Genomic DNA, 22565 nt, shown 5'->3' with positions numbered 1-22565 from the left:
CTACAAACTGCTGGTTCCCAAGGCACTGACCCAAATCTCAAGCACAACCTCAACCTGATCTATTCAAGCGAAGTCACTTTCCTCAAACTTCCACCTGTACGAAACTCAATCGTTAACTTTTGTTCCACAACCCTTTTTTTTGTTTTGCTTTAATTTGGGAGTTCTTGACATCTCCAGCCAGAGTCTTAGTCCTGGAGTCATCCCTCCAGGTCCAGTTCTACGCCAGCCCCCACCCTCTCCCGCTTATCTGGCTCCGAATGAAAATCCACTGTCTCCCCCTCTTCAGAACCCTGCATTCACTCTAATGACACCTCATTCAGCGACTTGGTTGTCATGCATGTCAATGGCTATTTGGATGGGCTTCGGCCTTCTGAAGTTTGCAGTGTTCATTCCTGACTACTCTTCAGATCATAAACCCTTTGAAGATGCCGATGCATTCCAGTTTTTGTCTTCCTAACACTCCTACTTCAACCTAGCAAATTACTCTATCTATAACTGGTGGTCAATAAATAGTCGCTTAATTTTATGTCAATACTGGTTTATTTCTTTCTAATTTATTCACTTCCTCATTCTTAACCTTCAATTCCTAACAGACAAGTTGCCAAAATTATTAAACCACTGGTACTTGGGAGAAGAGATGATCATTTTCAATTATTTGAAAGTTTTTTCGAAGGGGAGAGGGATTAATCTGACAGCAGAAAGCCACACTGAGCCTTGATGAGTTATCAGAGGAGTCATGGAAAGGAGGCTTTTTGGACAGGAGCGTCCAAGATCCCAGCAACTTTCCAATTTTATGGAACTACTCAAGCAGAAAAGGATCAGCATTAAAGAATCCTGAGTAATTGCACGTAGTCTCAGTTGTGGGAGCGTGTGTTGGACAGATGCATGAGTACACACACATACACTCATGGTGTGAGGAAACACAGTGCCTCTTTTTGTGGAAACTAATTGTATCAACTCCAGACTCAAACTTCTAAGTGGTACCAGGTACTTTTGGCTCACACCTACAATCCTAGCTACTCAGGAGGCTAAAATCTGAGGATCACAGTACAAAGCCAGCCCGGGCAGGAAAGTCTGTGAGACTTTTATCTCCAATTAACCACCGAAAACCAGAAGTGGTGCTATGGTTCAAAGTGTTAGAGTGCTAGCCTTGAGTGAAAAAGCCCAAGGAAAGCACCCAGACCCTAAGTTCAAACCCAGTACTGACACAAGGATGGGAACAGAGTTGAAACCATTTTACTTCTGAGACATGTGTCGTCTTCTCTCCCAAACGGATGTGAGTCAGAATGGGGACTCTTGGGTGGTCCTCGCTTGGATGACTTCTCCTCAGAGGACAGGAGGACAGGACAAGCCGTGTTTCCTGTGAGAGACAGCTCGTCTTTGCGGGGTTGAGGGCTTAGAGGACCTGTGGAGGAGATAAAGAATTTGGAAAACGAGCAGTCACAAATGCGTGGAAGGTCTTCTGCTTTCCTCTGAACCTGGCCCCAACAGGACTTGTGGAATTGCCTACCAGCTTCACTCACAGACACAGACACAGACACAGCTCTGAGTCCCCCCCCCCCCCCGCCCCTGCTCCCAGCACCTTAAAGATAGCAGCACAGGACACTGGTCAGAAGACAGTATTTATAAAGTTAAACTGGAGTCATAAAATCCACACCACAGGATGGCAGATTTCATGAGGGACGGAGGGTGCTGATCCCCACCAGCACGGCCATTCCCTCTCACCCATGGCATGTGTGTGAAGTTGTTTCTGGGCATGAAGCCCCGGCTGGAAGCTGGGGCTGCACACATGTCACCCCGGGTAACTCTATAATCAACTGAGCTTCCTCTCACCACCAGGATCCCATGGGAACGTACGGGTGCCTGCCTTTCTCCCAGCACTGCATTTGCAGAAAGCTGACTTTAAATTCAAAGTTTCAAAACACTTTTCATCCCCAAATTCCTACAGACTATCACTTATTAATCCCAGTCTCAAATCCTTAATCTCAAACTTTTGACACACCTAGCCAGACAGTGAAATGTCATTCTTAAAATCGGTTTTAAAGTTCATAAAAAAAATAATTTCTAAGACTGGAGCCAGTGTCTTACTGTAATCCTAAACCAGAAGGCTGAGATCTGAGGATTGTAGTTCAAAGCCAGCCCAGACAGAAAAAAACTAGAGACTCCTTTATCTCCAATGAACCACAAAAAACCAGAAGTAGAGGTGTGGCTCAAGTGGAAGAATGTCAGCCTTGAGTGAAAAAACTAAGTAAAAGTGCTTGGCCCTGAATTCAAGCCCAGTAACAGCACACACACACACACACACACACACACACACACACACACACACACTTATAAATAGTTACAATATAGCAGTTAAAGTAATAAATTCAGTTTTCTACTTTCCTAAATATTCCATGTTGTTACCAATCATAATAAAAAGAACTATGTACATAAAGTTTTACACTTTGTTTTTAGAGATTTCATCATGCTTGATAATGGCTCATTCTAGGCTCTATCAATTATTATCATAGGAGCACACATACACGCATTCCAGGCTCTATCAATTATTAGCATAGGAGCACACACATACAAGTTCTAGGTCTATCAATTATTAGCATAGGAGCAAACACATACAAGTTGCCTGAGCTGACCTTCCTATAGCAAGGTTAAAGCCCTTTCTACAGCAAGGTTAGAGTGGTACTTACAGGTGGGAAGACTTAGTTTGCAACAAAAAAAATCCCGCTGAGCAAACTATTATCAAAATAGCAAATCTCAGCAGAGGCTAATATCCTCCTACAGACTGTGGAGAAACACTCAGGAGTTAATAGTAAAAATATTCAGGAGAAGAATTTAAAAATCTTAGTTCTTTGCCTCAAGGAAAGACTAAAGAGAATGAGCCAGGATTCCATGCTGGTAATAATGGACCTACAAGACTCCAAGACTCAACTCCGAGCTGTCAGATCTGACCTGAAAAAGAGAAGTCAACTAGGTTTATATCTCAACAAATTAAAATTGAATTTTGTTCTAAAATCTAACAATTAAATAAAATCCCTTGAGATCATTGAAAACATCCTGCAGCGCTACTCACAAACTAAGAAAGTTAGAGTGCCACCTTAAAAGCTGTTGTCAGCCTTCAGTAGCACAGGTTGTTTCTGTAGATACAGCCAAATCAACTGAAAATATTGTCACCACTCTGAATATGTCTGCACTGGACATACTTTCTCCTTATCCTTACTTCCTACATAAAACAGCACTTACAGCCTGGTGCCGGTGGCTCACACCTGTAATCCTATCTACTCAGGAGGCTGAGATTTGGCTCAAAGTCAGCCCAGGCAAGAAAGTCCGAGAGACTCTTATCTCCAGTTAACCACCAGAAAACCAGAAGTGATGCTGCAGCTTAAAGTGGTAGACCGCTAGCCTTGAGCAAAAACAGCTCAGGCCCAGAGTTCAAGCCCCAGGACTGGCAAAAAAATAATAAAAAATTAAAAAAAGCAAACAAAAAGCAGCATTTACAACAAATGAGGTATAAGTAAACTAGAGATTATTTAAAGTACAAGATGAATGTATTCAGGTTACATACAAATAATACCCCATCTTCAGTCATGCGGCTTAAACTCAGGGCCTGGGTACTGTCCCTGAGCTTTTTCACTCAAAGCTAGTGCTCTACCACTTTAAGCCACAGCACCACTTCTGGTTTTCTGGTGGTTAACTGGAGAGTCTCTAGGGGGCTGGGAAGGTAGCTCAGTGGTAGAGCGCTTGCCTTGCATGCATGAGACCCTGGGTTCCATTCCCCAGTACCACATAAGCAAAAAGAAAAAAAGCCGGAAGTGGTGCTGTGGCTCAAGTGGTAGAGCACTAGCCTTGAGCTGAAGAGCTGAGGGACAGCGCCCAGGCCCAGAGTTCAAGTCCCACGACCCGACTCCCAAAAAAAAAAGTCTCTAGGACTTTCTTGCCTGGCTGACTTTGAACCTTGATCCTTGTATATCGGCCTTCTGAGCAGCTAGGGTTACAAAGAACCACCAGTGCCCTGCTAACCTACCCCATCTTAAAAGAGACGTTGGCTTCCTCCAAGGCACCCCCAAAGAGATTCCCCTGCAAATACTGAGGGAAGGCTAGTTAACAGGTGTTAAGGCACCCACTCTGACCCGCCTCTCTCAGCAGTTCAACTTTAGTTCTACCCAGTGAAGCCAGGGCTGTGGGATCGGAGGAGCCGCCGAGAACAACTGGCTCAACCTCAGTTTACTGACAGACCATGCACTGTTCTCCAACGTTTCAGTCACCCAGCTTGACATACACACACACACCACAATTACGGAATAAGGTTCCCACAATTTTTCCAGGGTAGAAAACTCACTTCTCAGGCTGGGAAGGTGGCTCAGTGGTAGAGTGCCTCACATGCATGAGGCCTTGGATTTGATCCCTCAGCACCACATAAACAGAAAAAAGCAGAAGTGGACACTGTGGCTCAAGTGGTAGAGCGCTAGCCTTGAGCTAAAGAGCTGAGGGACAGCGTCCAGGCCCAGAGTTCAAGCCCCATGACCGACATACATACATACATACATAAACCTCACTTCTCTAGGCCCCACAAATTACTTAACCATCTCAGATGGCAGGTCTAAACATAGACTTCTACTCCGTCTTGAAGCGTGTCCACAGTTCGTGGGAGGAGGGGTGTGGTGGTTGTTTTTCTATGAGGAGCTGAGCCCTGCAGGAAGGCGGTGTGCCTGAGCTCCGGCCTACACCACTCTCAAGATTCCACACAGGAGCCCAAGACGCTGAGCAAGAACCTGGCCCTAAAACACTCTCCAGCTTGTTTTGTTGGCAAGCCACATGCAGCGTTCTTGCGCTCAATTATAAAAGTTCACTGAGTTCCTAAGTCAAGGAATTTTAATACCGCGGGCATGATTATGGGGGCGGGGGGAATGTGCCAGTCTCTGGCTAGCTGGAAGAGCACCGAAAAGCTCGCAAGGAAAACCTGGCATCACCAAGATGCTGAGAATGCCTGCTCCTCCCCCCCACTCTGCCTAGACGTCTTTTGGCGTGAGGGAGAGCCATACTTGCAAGGCAGTCAGCCAATACACCATTTGAGGAGACCCCTAAAGCCCAGCAGTAGCCACTTCCTGATACCCAGTCCCTCCTCCCTCTCTAGACATTACACATGCCTTGCATTTTATTTCTCATTGATGTTATCACACAGACATATCCCTAGTCCATTCCTCTTCAAGTCCTATTTTGTCATCAAATGTGGTGCACACTACCTCTGGCTTATTGCTGGTACTCAGTCAATCTCAGGTTCTTCCTGAAATCCCAGCAACTGACTTGGTGGCAATCAGGTGGACCAGGATTTGAGGCCAGCTCAGGCAAACACGAGACCCTCATTTCAACAGAAAAACTCGGCAGTAGGACAGAAAATACTTTGGGAGATAAAGCAGGGCTGGGTTGTGGCTCAAGTGATAAAAAGTAGCAGGCTAGCAAGTCTAAGGCCCTGAGTTCAAATCCCAATGTTAGCAAAACAAAAATCCTCCTCCATGTAGAACTTGAGCAGCTCCCTTGGTAATGGTACAGCTTCCAGTGGGATGTCATACTGTGAAAAACATAAGTGAAACTACCCAATCATTTTGTCTACCTTTTGTAAAAAAGGCTATCGAGGAGCTACTCAAACCACACAACCCCAGGATGAGGCCTGTGCTCTCCCTTTCTCTGTGGAAAGAAATCCTGGTAATGTCCAAAGTGCCCTACAAGAGAATAGCACCTAGCAAGAACTTAAAAGACCATTTTGAGGGTGTCTGACCTAAGTATCATTTCTCTGTGGAAGGCTTTGATTCCAGCTCAGCAAAGCCGGGGAGTCAATTCTCCCAGACTTTCACTCTCTGCCCTCCTGAGGTGAGACTTAACTATTCTAATTTGGCAGGGTTTGATGTGCATGATCAATTTTGACTGACAAATATGTATTGTTACTGAGGAAGAAAGCCTGAAGACATGCTCCTCACGATCACAGCAGGCTGCTGCCACCTTGTGGTTACTGGGTGAAAATGTGCAAGCAGCAAAGCATGCAGGCAGAGCTCGTAAGGAAACAAAAAATTTATTTATTTTTTTTTGCTCAGATATTTCTTTATTTAGGAAGTAACTTGGATATCAATCTGAGTTCATTCTTTGTAAACACTGAGTCTGGGTGAGCATCCTGAACTAATCACCTAAGAAGTGTAACTCAGAACCTACTTTTTGACAGTGCATAGATGTGGATGATTATAACTCAAATGAGATAATACCTAGAACAAAGATCTCGTTAGGAAAGATGCTCTCTGCCCTAAATCCTTCATTAACTGTACGTCATCTTCATCCATCATATCTAAGGGAAGGGCTTCTTCTTCTTCCTCTTCCCTCTCAGTCCTTTTGACTGGTCCTTTTTCCTTTGGGTCTTCCAACGGAATGGGGTTCTTAGAAACAGCATCTTTTACAGCTTGCCTTAGTTTCCTCTCTTCTTTCCGGTACTTCTTGAGAGTGCTTTGTTGTTTAAATTGCTTATTTTTTTAGCTTGTTTTCAAGTTTGACTTTACTAGTTTTGTTAACAACTTGCGGAAGCTTGGGACCTGTTTTTTCTTCCTTCTCGCCCTCATCTTTAGGACTGAACGTCCAATTCAGCTGGGCCAGCGGTGATCCAGGCCCCAAGGCGAGTAACATACACGCACAAGCCTCCCTTCCTTCGAAACAAAAAATTTATAAAGAGCACAAAGCATCAAGACCATGTGTACACAAGTTTTATTTCACATCCTAAATATTTAGGTTGAAAATACAATTAGCCTTATTTGCAAAGAAAGCTTAACGACTCTGAAATCCACCTCCAATCCTCTCTGCAGGACTCAAAGCTTTTTCCAGACCAATATGGAGAACTGAAAAGCCAGCCAACACAGAAAAGCACCTGTCCCCTAAACAGACCTGTTATTTACATAAGATAATGTTGGGTCTGTGGAGCCAGGAAGGGGTGAATGGTCTGGGTGTGCTGGGCAGGGGAGAGGGGAAGGAGCGTCGGAGGGGCGGAGATGGGTAGATGGTCACAGTCTGCCCCCACCCTTCCTCCTGCCCCCATCCCCCAGCGGGACAGCTTTCATCACCAGTCCTCAACCAAGCACATCACCACGTCCCTCAGCTTCAGCCATTTAAACACGATCCTTGGAGAATGAAGGTGAAGACTGACTGGGATGGGGACGTGGGAAACACGCAGGCCTCCAGTCCAGGGCCAGCCCTCCTCAGATGAGGAAGATGATGCCTTCTGACACCATGACCTGGTTGTCATCCTGCATCCTGTCCAGAGCAGCCTGGATCTCCTCGGGGGAGAAGGGCTCTTCTCGGTCGCGGTTGACAGATTCTGTGAGGAGGTTCATGCCCACAGACTGGGCGTGAGCTTCCCGGAACACGTCCAGGAGGGCCACCTTGAAAGCCTTCAGCCTGCCCAAGACAGGAAAAGGGTACAGGAGTAAGTCAACCCAAACGCAGCCAAAACCCATACTAGGAAAACTTTATTAAGGGCCACCCAACTCCTCCCTTTTCCCCCACCTCTACCTGTGCCTAAGTTAAAGCTAACCTACTATACTATATCGATTCCTGCATATTAGGAAGTAACATCATTTGAAAATTAGAGGGCAATGTGGAGCCAGAGATTCATGCCTGCAATCCTAGCTACTTGGGAGGCTGAGATTGGGAGGACAGTGGTTTGAGGACAGCCTGGGCAGCAAAGTTTGTGAGCCTCCCTTCTTAAATGATAGTTGAACATGGTGCCACACACCAGTCATCCAAACTACAAGACCTCCAATACAGGCAGAGGGCGATCCAAGCATGCACCCAGGCAGGAAGCAAAAAAAAGATGACAAAGGTGTGGGTCAGTAACAGAGCACCTTTCCTAGAGAGCACGAGGCCCTGAGTTCAACTCCAGTACAGTTAAGAAAAATTAAAACAGAGGAGTATGTGTGTGTGTGTGTGTGTGTGTGTGTGTGTGTGTGTACTGGGGTTTGAACTCACGCTCTTGTTTAGCTTCTAGCTCAAGGCTGGCTCTCTACCATTTGAGCCACACCCCCACTTCTGGTTTTTCTGTTAAATGGAAATAAGAGTCTCTAGGATTTGTCTCTCTGAACTAACTTCAAATCTTAATCCTCAGATCTCAGCCTCCCGAGTAATTAAAATGAGAGGCAATGAGCATTGGTGCCTAGCCTTGAGGCCTTTAAAGTTGCTGTACACTGCCAATCCCACCGTCTTGGAGGCCAATTCACCAGCACTTACGATGGATTTTAAAGTGCCTACTTCCAGGACCTCACTCCCTATTAACATGAGTATAACACACTGAGGAAGGCTCCACTGGAAACAGTGGCCATATGGAACCACCAAAACTAAACTGATTGAAAAGATGTTGACACTTCCATACTAGGGAAAACCTGTTACAACCTGTTACCACTAAGAGTGAAGTCCATAAGAAGATAATATAGCACTTTAGGACAGAGTTGTTTCTGGAGGAGCAATTACAATTGATTATCATGGCTTCCCCTAAACACTTCTCAAGATTTTTCTGATTTTTTTGAACACACTGCACTGAGTTCCAGATATATTAAAAAGAAAAGCTAACCTTATCTATGGGGTTTCTTTGGGGACCAGTAAACTATAAGTTTACAGAAAAAAATGTTTCCTCAAACTCTAGCAAAAATTCACTAAAAAACAAATGATCATTTTTTTTTTTTTTTGATCCAGTCCTGGGGCTTGAACTCTGGGCCTGGGCGCTGTCCCTAAGCTCTTCAGCTCAAGGCTAGGGCTCTACCACTTGAGCCACAGCGCCACTTCCAGCTTTTTTCTTTTTGCTTATGTGGTGCTGAGGAATCGAACCCAGGGCCTCAGGCATGCAAGGCAAGCGCTCCACCACTGAGCCACCTTCCCAGTCCCCAAATGATCATTTTGAAAAAAGAAAAAGTATCCTATTGAAAAGAATCCAAAAGTATAAAAAGACAAATTTTACCCTTATGTCCTGATCCCTTGAGGATATAATCAAGCTCCCACAGAGAGAGAATCGAGAAGCAAACTGAGCAATGTGGGATTCTAGGTGGAGTTCTCCATATGATTCTCCCAACTGTCCTGTAAGTTCCACATTCCACTTGGCATACAAGCATTTTTAAAAACACTGTTGGTAAGCGTTACAATAGCAGAGCTGGTCCTCCCTCAGCCGGAACTCGGGAGGCCCAGGAGCCACATCCCCATTCACCTGGACTCTTCCAACTCCATCTTCTGGGATTCCGCAGTCTCCTGAGACTCGCTGGACTCCTTCTGGGACTCCTTCTGGGACTCCTTGGTCTCCTGTAAGTCTGCTGTCTTCGGAGTGTGTACTTCAGAGGATGGACAGAGCACGGAGGAGAAGATGGAGGTGAACACTGCCACTATCACCAGAGAGGCAATCTTCTCCACCCCTCCCCCTTCTCTGAGCCTGGAGTGCTCCTGTCTCCCTCAGTTCTTAGAGGGCCGGAGAGACAGAGGAATTGAGTCTGGAGCTGGGGGCTCCAGGGGTAGAGCATCTGCCTAGCAAGTACCAGGACTTGAGTTCAAAAGCAAATGACACCAGAAACTCCCAACCAACCAACCAACCCTCTCTGAAAAAAATGAGTCAGGCAGAAGGGCCCTCAACATACGTTATCTGGAGCACTTAGAGCAGATTTGACAAAAGAACACAGTGTGTGGAGAAGGGAGTTCTTGCGGCAAGCCCCTGCACACAGGCCCCTAAGCAGGAGTCAATGTGCAAAGGGCAACTAGGAAGATACGGAGTCAAAGGAAGACCTCTGCTGCACCCGCAATGCTCACTCACCTTGGGGCATCTCCTCCTCTGTGTCACTGAAGTCATAGGGGTCATAGGAGTCCCCGTCCTTGGCACCTGACTGACGAGTCTTCCTCCTAAAATATACACCGTAGTTAGGGAAAAGGAAAGTTCTCGGCAGCAGCATCATGCCACAGAGAAAGAAACAGAACTATCTACAATCAAAGTGAAGTCTAGGCCGAGGCTTACACTAACCATGCAGGCTGAGGCAGTTCCTAGCTAGAATGCAAACAGGCTGTTTCCCAATGCTTTTCCCTATTACTCCTAAAATTCAGACACAGGCACAAGGAAGGGGGAAAAAATAATAAAAAGTATTGCAAGCAGCTCATGCCTATAATCGTAGCTACTCAGGAGGCTGAGATTTGAGGATTGATGTTCGAAGCCAGCCTATAAGACAATTATCTCCAGTTAACTACCAAAAAAGCCACAAGCAGAGCTGTGGCTCAAGTGGTATAGAGTGCTAGCCTTGAGCAAAAACGCACAGGACAGGGCTCAGGCCCAGCACAAAGGTGTATATCCCAAAGGTGGAATGAGTGGGTTTACTGCCATTTGGCCTATCCACAGATGTGACAGAAAGCGTCACTCCAGACACAGCTGGGGCTCGTTCCCTCCCGCCTGTGCTCAGGCCCTGTCCCGGAACCCTGCAGATTCCCGGAGAGCCCACTGCCACCCCGCAGCACAGGGCTCTACTCTCTCCCAACAAACAGGACCTTCTTCTAGTAACTCCACTCTGCCTCACCTCTTCCTCTTCTGCCTTTGGTCCTCCTGGCTTTTTTCTTCTTCATTTTCGGTCTCTGATTCATCTTCACTTCGCTTCTTACGTTTCTTCTCCTTCTCCAGGACCTAGACCGAAGGTAGGCATGGGTGATGTGTGAACAGAACAAAGAACCCCTTCCACATCATCAGCAGTTCTGATGGCCTACCAACCCTCCCCTAGGACCAATGGCCAGCAGAGGGTGGCGCTCGTCCTTCCAAACGTTGGAAGGCCTTTCACATAGTAGGTACTCAATAAATGTTGGCTGAAATAAAAAGCAAATGAAGGTAAAAGTCCAAACCGTTCTGGTTACGGGAAATTATTTCTTTGTAATTGAAATGTTTAATGAAAATTTAACACAAACTCCAAACTAGCAAGAGGGAAAAAAAAAAAATCAGGAAAAATATGTTAGATATACTTACAACAAGGACTAATGCATTACATGAAGGGAAAGACAGGAAAAAAAGGAGGAAAGGGGAGTCGAGGCTCCCCTTCATCTTTTTTGTGCCAATACTAGGGCTTGAACTCAGGGCCTGAGCCCGAGCTTTTGAGTTCAAGGCTGATGCTCTACTTCTTTAGCCACAACTTATAAAGAATCTCATACTTTCCATCCCAGGCTTGCTTTGAACCACAATCCTCAGATCTCAGCCTCCTGGGTAACTGGGAATATAAATGTGAGTAAATGTGAGCTACCAACAGAAATAAACTATGTGTGTCTGTGTATGTGTGTGTCTGTGTGTGCCAATACTGGGCTTAAACTCAGATTTGGGGCACTATATCCCTTAGCTTTTTCACTCAGGGCTGGCACACTAGCACCTGAGGCCAGCTCTACTTCCAAGGCTCACCTTCTTGAAGTACGCATACTGGACTAGCTCCACAGCTTCCTCTGCATCCTCCAAGTCCACGGTCTTGCTCATGCGGGCCTTTGCATGGGCTGTGGACAACCGAATCAGAGTTTCCAGGGTTCTCGCTGTAACTGGAGATGTCTGGGAAAGAAAACAAGACAGGATTTCTTCCAGTATCTGGTAGACTACCACCAAATACTCCAGGAAGTTCATACAAATATTCAAAGACCAGTTTTCACTGAAGATGCCATTTAAAGTAGAAATCTTAGCCTGTACTAGCAGAGCTAGAGAACCCAAATCCACCAAGACCACAGCTAAAATAGTGAATTATGCTCAGTTGCTGGCTTCGTTAGAGGGCTTTTAACAACCCAGAACCGTTCATGGGGAGAGGACAAAAGAGAGGAGTTTAATATGAAGACAAGCATTATGTAATCTTTAAAGAACAAAATTCAAAGTCATGGGTAAAAGTTGACGAAGAGCAAATTTATGCCCAATAATAATATTATTCTAAAGAATTTATAAGAATTTTATTCTAAAATTCCCATGCAGTTCTGTTTTGAGCACATGGTCACAGGAGCAAACGGTTCTAGCAGAAGACAAAGTAGGCATGAGGCTAGACTAGAAGGTCTAGGATCCTTTCTAAATCCAAACAAGGAAGTCTGTGTCACCAGATGAGGACTTTGAGCATGGGACTTCCTGCCATAAAATCGTATGTGAGCTACACTAGCCTCAAGAGTTCAAGGGCAAACTATATTGTGTTACCAGAAACCGCTTAGCATAACCATCACAAATGTTCAACTCACTGATTTGTCGAAAACAGTGTACTAACATCACAGTCTGGGACCTCTTCCCTGACAGCCACACTCTTCCAAGGAATGCTAAACATAGCAACTGTCTTCATCTGCACTCAAGCTTTTCACATTCATTCCTTTATAAGAACCACATGAGGCTCATGTATATAGATAGATGCGTAATTAATAAATACGTATGATCTCTGTACCTACATTCGGCCTCTCCTTCTCTAATCTAAGCTCTCTGAGGACAGTTCCTGTCTTTTCCCACTGTGGGTGAGAACAGGGTCAAGGGGGGTTTCCAGAAGCCTCTTGTGTTCCCTGAATGAGGAACCTGTACCTGTTACTGCTGGAGTCCTTACTTCACTTTCCTTTGGAGAAGGACAGGCACTAGCAGAGAGGGAAGTGTGCAGAGACCAGGAAGGATCACAGTGCTGTCACGCTCTGGGAGAGCAGGGACTCCTGCCCAGCATCCCCTCTAAACCCCATCCTCGCTCCCTCGGGCCCTCACCCGCGCGGTGTCGGTGCTCATGCTGTCCTGGCTGCGCAGGCGCGAGTACTCCTCGGCAATATAGGCAGCTGACTCCTGGGTCAGGACCGGCTTGATGATCTTGGCCACGTGGATGTACTTCTTCATGAACGCCGCGCTAACCATCTTCTCCCTGGGCCATACACATTGAGTGCCCTTTCCCCACCGTACCTCACCACAGGCCCCTCACAATGACTGCTTCTGTGGAACACACACAAAGCCCTTCCACCTGCTCATACTAATTTGAGGTAGTATGTCTAAGTTGGGTTGTTTAAGAAGAAAATTAGGTATTGTCTAGTTCATTGTACAAATGCTTCTCACTGTGCCCCAGGATTCCTATGGCCTTGAACATCTGCTCCCAAGTTTCTTTTAGCCAAACCCACTGGCCGAGTCTCTGCTGAGTGCTATACCACAATGCCAGGTATGAGGAAGACTTCACACACACCATCTGCTGGGAAGGCTGTCAGTTTCTATTTTAGGAAAAGATCTGACCCTGAGCTGAGTCACCCACAAACATTTCCAAGACAATCAGCCAAGACAGAGTATACACGTGCAAAGGAAAAATGGCCCCCAGGGTTATGGCTCCTTGGCCTGAGCAGAGTGCTGCATTCTAACAAGACACAAACTGCAGGCTCCCTCGCGTGGGACAAGAAATGCTCACTTTTTCTTCTTGGTCCCATGCAGCAGGTTGTCATGCTTCTCGTAAACCTGGGTGTCCTGATGGTCGTCCAGGCTGAAGTTGGGATCGTCGGTGGCCAGGATTTCCACAGCGCTTCCCAAGGGCAGGGCTGGTAAAGTCAAGTTGAGAGAGGGGAGTGAGAAAGAGGGGAACCCAAGGGAAGATGCTTCTCCAGCACAGGAAGACCAGACCCAGAGGTAACAGCTGTGGAGAACCTATGGGGAAGCTGGTGGAAGTAAGCAGGCGGAACTACCTGGCCCACTGAGTTGGCCAAAGGCACTCTGGAACCCCAAACTTGACATTCTCCGGGGCAGGTGAGGGCATCTGCAGCATCCCCCCAGATACCCAACACCATGCCCCGCCGGGCGGGCAGTGAGGACCCCTTCTGCTGGCCACCCTCACTGTCCCAGGGCCTCACCATCACCATCCTGCTCCCCGGGGGCCCTGTAACGGTGTATTCTGAGGACATGGTCTGAGATCTCCCGATCCTGCTCAGGATCCATCTGATCCAGCATGATGAAGAGCAAATCAAATCGGGACAGCAGTGAGTCCTGCAGCCCGATGTTTTCCATGGGGGTCTTGTACTGATCGTACTGGGAACACAGAGAGAAAGCGGAACAACATCAACAGCAGGCACAACATGAAGCCACGTCAAATCTGGGAGTAGAATGGGAGACCAGACCACCGAGAACACAACAGACAAGAATGGGAGACCAGACCACCGAGAACACAACAGACAAGAAGCAGCAAAAAAACAACGTATGTTACAGCTTTTAAAAATCTATAAACCATCTCTTCCACTCACAAGCTGGCTGAAGCTCAAGCAGCCTGAGCTAACTCAGAAGCCAACCTCCGCATACAGGAACCTCTTACAGGCTGAGTGTGGCTCTCAAGTTCTGCCCCCTCCTTCCCAAGCTCAACTGAGATCTTCTTAGTCTCAATGCAGGATGGAATCTGAAATGATCCACCTCCCATACCTGCTGTCAGGATAGAGACACACCAATAGGTCTAAAGTTCAGACCCTGGAGTCTCTTACTCAGAAGATAATGAGTAAAAAAATCTCAATAAATGTCTCACGGGTCATTATGAATCCTAACAGCTTAGGGATCCAGCACATTCCTGGGATTTAAGAAAACGAAAACTCTTATTTTCCCATTTTAGAGAATTTTTTTAAATAGCTCACTTTCCAGAGGATTCTGTCATCATGGTGGTAAGTTGCCACTATGAGCCAAGGGCAGTAATTCAGAAGCGGGCTTAGGTTAGTCTGACCAGTTGTGTTCCCCACACTCTCAGCCAGTGATAAGGTAAAACCCAAGAGGGGCAGGGACAATGATCAAGGACCTGATTCCACTCACCCTGCCGTACACGGGATTGGCAGCTGCCAGAACACTGCAGCGGGCATTCAGGCGCGCGTGGATGCCAGCCTTGGCAATGGTCACCCGGCCCTGCTCCATCACCTCATGGATGGCTGTGCGATCCATGTCAGACATCTTGTCAAATTCATCAATGCAAACCACACCACGGTCGGCCAGGACCATGGCCCCCGCTTCCAGACAGCGCTCCCCTGGGGAGAGGGGAAGTGAAAATGCCTGCTGTGGTCAGGGTCGAAGGACGGGGAAGGGAGGACTCTGGCCTCCTTGTTAGGCATCTCTCACTGCAGCATACAAGAGATGGCTGCTGGAGACTGAAGGAAATCCTAGAGCATCACCATCTAAACTCCAGCCTGCACAACTGTCTGTCCCACTTTTACCCCTAGACCTAGCATCTACCAAGCAAGCTTTGGAAAGCCCTTTTCTTCACCTCACCCTCAAGTGACAACCAATTAGACTTCTACTTCTCACTGGTCTTCAAGTCTTTCCTCTGTTCATGAAGCTGTCTAATCTTCATTTTCATTTCCCTTGTAATGTACTAAGCTTTCTCTTTGGAAATGCTTTCAAATCACATTCTAGGTAGCCCTGACATCAAAAGATCATACGGAGACTTAAATAACTCATCTACTATTGCAGGATACCCTGACTTATACAATGTGGCCCCATCAACCTTCCAAATGTATCTTCCACACACAGCCTGTACCCACAGCACGTTCAAAGACTCTGCTCAGTCTCCCACTGGGCCGTACCTGTTTCCTGGTCTGTGGTAACAGCAGCTGTCAGCCCCACTCCAGAGGAGCCTCGGCCGGTGGTAGGAATGGCCCGGGGTGCAGTGCACAGCACATACCGCAGAAGCTGAGACTTGGCGACAGATGGGTCTCCTATGGACGGGGCAGTGATGACTCTCTAGGAAATTCCTTCCCTTTCTCCCCAGCCGCCAAGTTCTATTCTTCCAGCATACTTCTCAGAATGATACAGACATACAATCATTGTTAAATATTATTTCCTTGACTTTCTCCTTTACCATTTCACAAGAATGTATTCAACTGCCTTTTGAATTTACGTAGGTACTGGGGCATTTTAGGTATTATAAATCAAGAATAAGATCCACTGTAGCCTTGACCCGGGATGGGACTGAAGTGTGACCAGGTACACAAGGCACAAGCTTGCACACGACAGTCTTAGCTGCCCCATCTCTCCACACACTTGGGGAGATGATTGGCTTTAGTCTAGTGTGCCACCATACCTATCAGGAGAATGTTGATGTCCCCACGGATGTGGCTGCCATTTTCAAGGTCCCGTTCTACCCCTCCCAAGAGCAAGCAGAGGATTGCCTTCTTGACATAGTCGTGCCCGTGGATACTCGGAGCCAGCGACCGCGCCAGCTGGTCAAAGATGTCCTGGAGGAGAACCAATGGAGTGAAAAACTTAGTGACACTCAGGGACTTCTTTCTGTGGAGCGTGAACTACACAAACCCAAACACTGTACTTTACGGCAGAAGCTCCTGCTCTACAATAAACCACACATCAGAACACGTATCAGAGCAGGTGAAGACACAGCCTAGATCCGAAAGTTTGTTTCAAGGCTTATTCCTCAAGAAAAAAGAACAAGGGGCTGGGGAAGGCGGCTCAGTGGTAAAGTGCTTGCCTCGTATGCATGAGGCCTTGGGTTTGATTCTTCATCACCCTATAAGCATAAAAAGCCGGAAGTGGCGCTGTGGCTCAAGTGGTAGAGTGCTAGCTAGCCTTGAGCTGAAGTGCCCAGGCCCAGAGTTCAGGCCCCACAACCAAGCAAAAAAAAAAAAAAAAAGAACAAGCTGGGTTGTAACTCAGTGGTAAAGTGTTAGCCTAGCATACACAGACGCTGGGTTTGCAAAAAAAAAAAAAAAAAAAGGGGGTGGCAAAGTTCAAAACATTTGGGATTTATTATGAATGTATTATCCTTTGGCAGTAACTTTTATCACATGTTCAATTCTTAGTGTGCAAATCCTGTCTTTCCCCCCATTCCCAAAAATCCTGTCTTTAAAAAGAAAAAAGGACAGGAAAAAAATGAAATGGAGAACTAAAACAGAGACAATCGCACTTAAATCAACTACCAATGTCACTCTTCCCCTACACTTAAGACTGGTGCACTGACCCGCCACCTTGTCCCAGCCCACTCCAAGGTAAACAGAAAGCCTAACTCCCACTCTCATACTGGGTTCACGATCAGCCCAGCAGGCACCACAACAGAATGACAGATCAAATGGAAAACCTTTTACTTCTGGTTGGAACAAAACTGGATGAAGCCAGCAACCAACATTTCACAGAAGGTAATCATCATCATCATCATCATCATCATCATCATCATCTTCTAGCTCAAACATAGAAACAGCTAGAACCCAAACTCTTCAAATCCTTTCCCAGCCTTAAATCCCCAACGATGCCCAGACCTTGGAACGGGTTTTACTGAACTTCTTGATCTTGGCTATGTCCTCCGCAGAGAATGAGGGCTGAATGTCCTTGCTCATTTGCTTCACATTGCAGGCAATCAGAACAGTCCTGGGACAAAGACAAGAGCCAGACAGGCAAATGGGGGCAAAATGGGAGCCAGCAGGGGGGCTGTGCTGAACCGAACAATCAACTCTCTGTCAAAGACCTCAAGAGGATGACAACGTCTCCTTCTGTCACTTATTTATCTCCTGCTGACACACACAAGTTGGGAGAAGGAATAGGAATAAGTGAGAAGCTTCTAGGTGAGCCATAACACTGTATCATGTCACTAACCATTCCTGCCCTCGGCCTAAGACAGTAAATGTCACCAGTTCCACCTGAAAGGACAGAGGCTTAGGAGGCATCCACTGCACAGACAGGTGCTTCCCTCAACCGTTAGAACTCTTTGAAATACAGCCAACTAAGCCAGGCGCCGGCAGCTTACACCTGTAGTCAGATACTCAGGTGGCTGAGATCTGAGGACTATGGTTTGAAGGCAGCCCAGGAAGGCAAGTCTGTAAGATTCTTATCTTCAATTAATCACCAAAGAGCAGATAGTAGAGCGGTGACTCAAGTGGTAGAGTGCTAGCTTGAGTGCAAAAAGCAGGCACTGAGTTCAAGCCCCCGTACAGCCAACTAGCCAATTAGACCAAGAATATACTGCTAGGAATAGAAACTGCTCGCCATTTTCCAGAGCCCATACCTGAAGGTCCCTGAGGTGTAACCTTCCTTCTTGCCAGGAAGGCAGCGGTAGGTCCCCACCACCTGGATTCGGTCACCAGGCTTCACCTTATCCACCAAGTCATCATCTAGAATGACATCCACAGAGCGGGGCAGCTGTCCCGCGGGGGCTTTCTCTGGCATCTCCTGGATAGTGATGGTCTGGTGGTCCTTATAGACAGAAAGGCCATATTCCGTCTCAAGAGGATTGTTCTCCTCATCCTGAAAAGAGGCACACAGAAAAATAGTTAATTTAGTTTTGTGTTTAAAATGGCACAACCATTGGGCAGCTAGCATGAGCAACATGACTGAGAAATGGCTTCATGGAATTTTGGTATCTAGAAACAAAACTAAAACCAAGTTATCTTCTCCATTCTCCAGCCTCATTTCTGGTCTGGTAACAGTCTATCTAACGGAGAGTCGCGGTCAGATGGAAAGGGAAACATTAACGTGGAAGTGGGGGTTCTTACTCCCCTACTGAAGCTGCACACATGCTTACACACTGAGGCAGCACCCAAAGCCATTCTCTACAAGGCTCTCAGCAGCACTACTTCTAAGAGGTGGTATTACAAAGTAGCAGGCAGTATTACAAAGTATCTAAATTAAACTGCCTCTAAATGGATACTCTACCCTAATGTAAGAAAAACAGTAGGACTAACTCAAAATATAAGGCTGAACAAAAGCAGTTCAACAAGGAGAGCTGAACATGCCAGCTGGAGGTAGACTTGGTGATTCTGAAGCTAATCTATGCTTGTATCCGGTGTCTATGTGTTTGATTTCTCCATCAGCTGGCAAAGTCAAAGACAAGACTGGGTATAATTCCTATCTTGTCCTCCATACTGGGTATGATTGCTTTGAAAATCTGACAGGAGGAGGAGATTCTCTGACAAACTGATTTAGACTCAAATAATCAGTTTTAATAATCGTCTGTCTTACAAAGGAAGCCTCACATCATCCTTCAGTCAAGTCAATCTGGACACATAAAGGCAGCCCTCCGTCTACCAGTCTTCTCTCAAATCCACAGTGAAATCATAGAGCAACATTATGTCACAAAAGTAGTTTTCATTTTACTTTTTCTTAAGACCATAAAATTGCTTTGCTACACTTTTTTTTCACTTTTTGCACTGGTCCCTGGGGTTTGAACTCAAGGCCCAGGCACTGTACCTGAGCTTTTTCACTCAAGACTATTGCTCTGTCATTTGAGCCACAGCTCCAGTTTTTTGGTAGTTAACTGGAGTTAAAGAGTCACATGGACTTTCTTGCCCTAGCTGGCTTCAAACTACAATCCTCAGATCTCAGCCTCCTTAGTAGTTAGAATTACAAGTATGAACAACCATTGCACAGCTAAAGTATTCTTTAAAAAAAAAAAAAGGGCTGGGAATGTGCTAGCCTTGAGCAAAAGATGCTCAGGGACAGTACCCAGCCCTGAGTTCAAGCCCCAGGACTGGAAAAAAAAAATTTGTAAAGTTTCCACATTAAACTGGCAATCAATCTTTCCTTTAGACTAGTCCTTACTTTCCATCCTGCTTACTTCTAAAACAAAGACTTCAGAATTACACAATAACTTGGATTAAAAATCATTCTGACTCCAACCCCTAAGGAAGTCCAGTTGTTTCATGACCTTCACCTTGGTGGGGTAGACAGAGCTAGATGGAAAGGCCACAAGGGTGGTGAGGTCGGAGTAGCGCCGCTCTATAGTCTTCTTGGTAGCAGGGCAGTAGTGGACACTGCGAACAACTTTGGGCCGAACTAGAGAGCCTTGGAATGAAAAATGTGCACACAAAGTCACCAAACAAACAAATAACAGAAGTGACATCTAAATCCATGAGCTCCAAATCTGATGTTCTCCCAACCATATTAAGCTATTGCATAACACTTGCCATATATAATTTTTATATCTACATACAGAACATCACCATATCCAAGTCAGATGCTAAGTACCACTGATTGCTACTAAAAATCAGTCGTTCACGGTTGGAAATGAAACTGCCATCAGCTCTCAGCAGAATCCTCCTTCTGCCAACACACAGTCACTTACATGGACACAGTAAACTTGCACAAGTTTTGCCATGTAATTTCATCACCCTGCCTCTCTGAAGCCATCTGAGTCGTAAGGCTCTCCTGACTAAGCCTGACCCACCTCCACTTCCTTAGTGCCCCTTTAACCCACGCACATTTAGTGACAATGCCCTCCACGCAGACTACGCAGCTGAGGAAGCAGGAAGTAAGGGTCCGAGGAGAGACGTGCTTAGAGCCAAAGCTGCCCTCCAGTCCTATGTAGAACTCCTCATACTGCTTGGCATAGGTAGCATCGATGGAGGCCACAAAATCTTTTAAGGCTCGCTGGAAGGCAACCAGCTCCTCAAAGGCATTGCTCAGGAGGCTGCGGGGGTCAAAAGAAAGAATAATTAGGCAGAGCAGGTAGAACTCAAGAAAATGAACCCTCATGATAGAAATAACCACTCTTAGATCATCATGGTAAAAAAATACAGCTTCAGGGGTTGGGGAAGAAGACTTGCATAGCGAGTGCAAGGCCTTGATTTTGGTCTTCAGTTCAAGTGGGATGGGAACAGGGATCCAGCTCCTACTTTCTCCTGCCATCTTATGATTCAATCAAATAAACCAGAGTTCTGCAGACTAATTTATCAAAGATATGAATATTAGATTCAACTAAACACTGGACGGAGAAGAAAAATGAGCCATCTCCTTTTGAAAATAACAAATTAAAAACTAAATAAAGTATAGGAGCAGGGAAGGCAATGAGGGCTTCTAGGTTAACCACATTTCAATGAGGTCCCCTCCTGAGTAGACTTTCCAATCTGACGGCCAGGGAGGTGGGCAGTCTGAGTCGGTGCCAGGACGCTGACTGGCCTGTGGACTCACCGGTTAGCCCTCTTCTCGTTTTTCCTTCGCAGGTCATTAACATTGACAATTAGCCGGTATTGGTTGTCACTGATCAGCTCTCGAACTTTACTCTGGTAAATTCCTTGGTCTTCCTACAAAACAACAGCCACAAACCCAAAAATGTGTCCAATCAGAAGCAGCTCTTGGTGAGGGTGAGGATATGTTAAGTGAACCCTGGGAACAGCTCAATCCCAGTGTGCCTTACTTAACCAGTTCTTGGCTCACCCTCGCCCTCTACTGGAGAGTATAATAACTACAGGGCCCATGCCATCACCCCCACCTTCATCCACAGCCCTCAGCACTGGCACTGCCTTCAGGGGACATGAAAACGAGCTCAAAAAACTTGCTAACATGTACATTTAGGCCGGGCACTGTGGCTCCACGCCCGTAATCCTAGCTACTCAAGAGGCTGAGATCTAAGGAGCTTGGTTGGAAGCCAGCAGGGACAGTGCAAGAGAGTACAAGAGACTCAGTTCCAATTAACCATCAAAAAGGCAGAAGTGGGGGGCTGGGAAGGTGGCTCAGTGGTAGAGCGCTTGCCTTGCATGCCTGAGGCCCTGGGTTCAATTCCTCAGCACCACATAAGCAAAAAAGAAAAAAGCCGGAAGTGGCGCGGTGGCTCAAGTGGTAGCGCGCTAGCCTTGAGCTGAAGAGCTGAGGGACAGCGCCCAGGCCCAGAGTTCAGGCCCCACGACCGGACCCAAAAAAAAAAAAAAAAAGTCAGAAGTGGGAACTGTGGCTCAAGCGGTAGAACACCTGCCTTGAGCAAATAAATAAAACAGCTAACGGACAGCACCCAGCCCTCAGTTCAAGCCCCGGTACTGGCACATAATACATCCATCCATACCCACGCACAGGGACTGAGTGAACAATGGAAATGGGCATGTCTTTCCTTGACGGTATCCCTCATCCCAGCACGTTCTGTATGCTTAAACAGAAGTAAGAATGAGCCGCGAACGACCTTCTATCATTCGTGCCCAAACCGCTTTGGCTTATCAAGCTTTCCCGACGCGCGCCCATGGGGACCCCGTCCCTGCCGGGTCTACCCGGCACCGGAAGTCGCCTCGTTCGGCACCGGGCGCAGAGCGCGGGCGAGCGCATTCGGAGGTCGGAGGCCGGCGCGGCCCGGGGCCGAGGCGGCGCCGCAGGGCGCTGGGGGGCCGGGCGGGGGCCGGGCGGGGGCCGCGCGCCCAGGCCCGAGACCTCGGGTCCGGGGGAGCGGCCTGGGCAGCGCCGCGACGCCCGCTCACCTCGTCATCCAAGAAGTCCAGGTAGTCTCGCTGCGCCTCCCGCAGCTCCACGTCGTCCAGCACCACGGTGCCCGCCATGCCTGCCACCTCAGGACCGCCACTCGCAGAGCCGCGCGGAGGAACCCGGGCCGCAGCTCCGCCTTGGCGCGAAAACTTCACAACTTTTCCCGCCACCAGAGCGGACCTCCCGGAAGAGGCGGGCACTCGGGGAGCGGGCCCACATGCCGATTGGTTAACACCTTTAACCGGAACTTTAGGGTCCGAGTGGGCGGCTCTTCTCGCCGGGGTTTTCCGATGCCTGCAGGGTCCCGCCCCGCCCCGCCCCGCCCCTGCTCGGAGGCGGGGCCTTCAGCCACGGGGACGCGTTGCCTTCTGGGAGTTGTAGTCCGGCCTCTTTCCCAGCTGTTGATAAGTTCGTGTTTCTT

General features: G+C 47.2%; 1 protein-coding gene across 1 annotated transcript; it reads right to left on the bottom strand.

Annotated features, from left to right (window-relative positions):
• Positions 1–6718: 6718 nt before the first annotated feature.
• Positions 6719–22315, bottom strand: Mcm3 (minichromosome maintenance complex component 3). The gene is made up of 17 exons (XM_042671951.1): positions 22141–22315; positions 20870–20982; positions 20161–20369; positions 19614–19744; positions 17970–18208; positions 17227–17335; positions 16041–16194; positions 15544–15675; positions 14780–14988; positions 13843–14017; positions 13407–13533; positions 12728–12878; positions 11426–11566; positions 10566–10669; positions 9818–9903; positions 9224–9344; positions 6719–7428 (listed from the first exon to the last, which is right to left on the bottom strand). Exons 1-17 carry the CDS (start codon positions 22216–22218, stop codon positions 7230–7232), a joined length of 2478 nt encoding a protein of 825 aa, XP_042527885.1. The 5' UTR covers positions 22219–22315; the 3' UTR covers positions 6719–7229.
• Between the last annotated feature and the right edge of the window lie 250 nt (positions 22316–22565).

The sequence above is a fragment of the Dipodomys spectabilis genome, unplaced genomic scaffold (genome assembly GCF_019054845.1).
Source record: "Dipodomys spectabilis isolate Male_0828 unplaced genomic scaffold, ASM1905484v1 ptg000669l, whole genome shotgun sequence".
In the NCBI taxonomy this organism is placed as follows: Eukaryota; Metazoa; Chordata; class Mammalia; order Rodentia; family Heteromyidae; genus Dipodomys; species Dipodomys spectabilis.
Note: the sequence above shows the minus strand (reverse complement) of the source record. Positions and strands in the feature narration are given on the sequence as shown.

Coding starts and splice junctions, on each gene's coding strand:
- Mcm3 (XM_042671951.1), bottom strand. CDS start 22,218: ATGGCGGGCACCGTGGTGCTGGACGACGTGGAGCTGCGGGAGGCGCAG. Junction 16,195..17,226: donor TCAGTAAAACCCGTTCCAAG/GTCTGGGCATCG, acceptor GTTCTCCTCCAG/GACATCTTTGACCAGCTGGC. Junction 7,429..9,223: donor ATGGAGTTGGAAGAGTCCAG/GTGAATGGGGAT, acceptor TGTCTTGGGCAG/GCTGAAGGCTTTCAAGGTGG.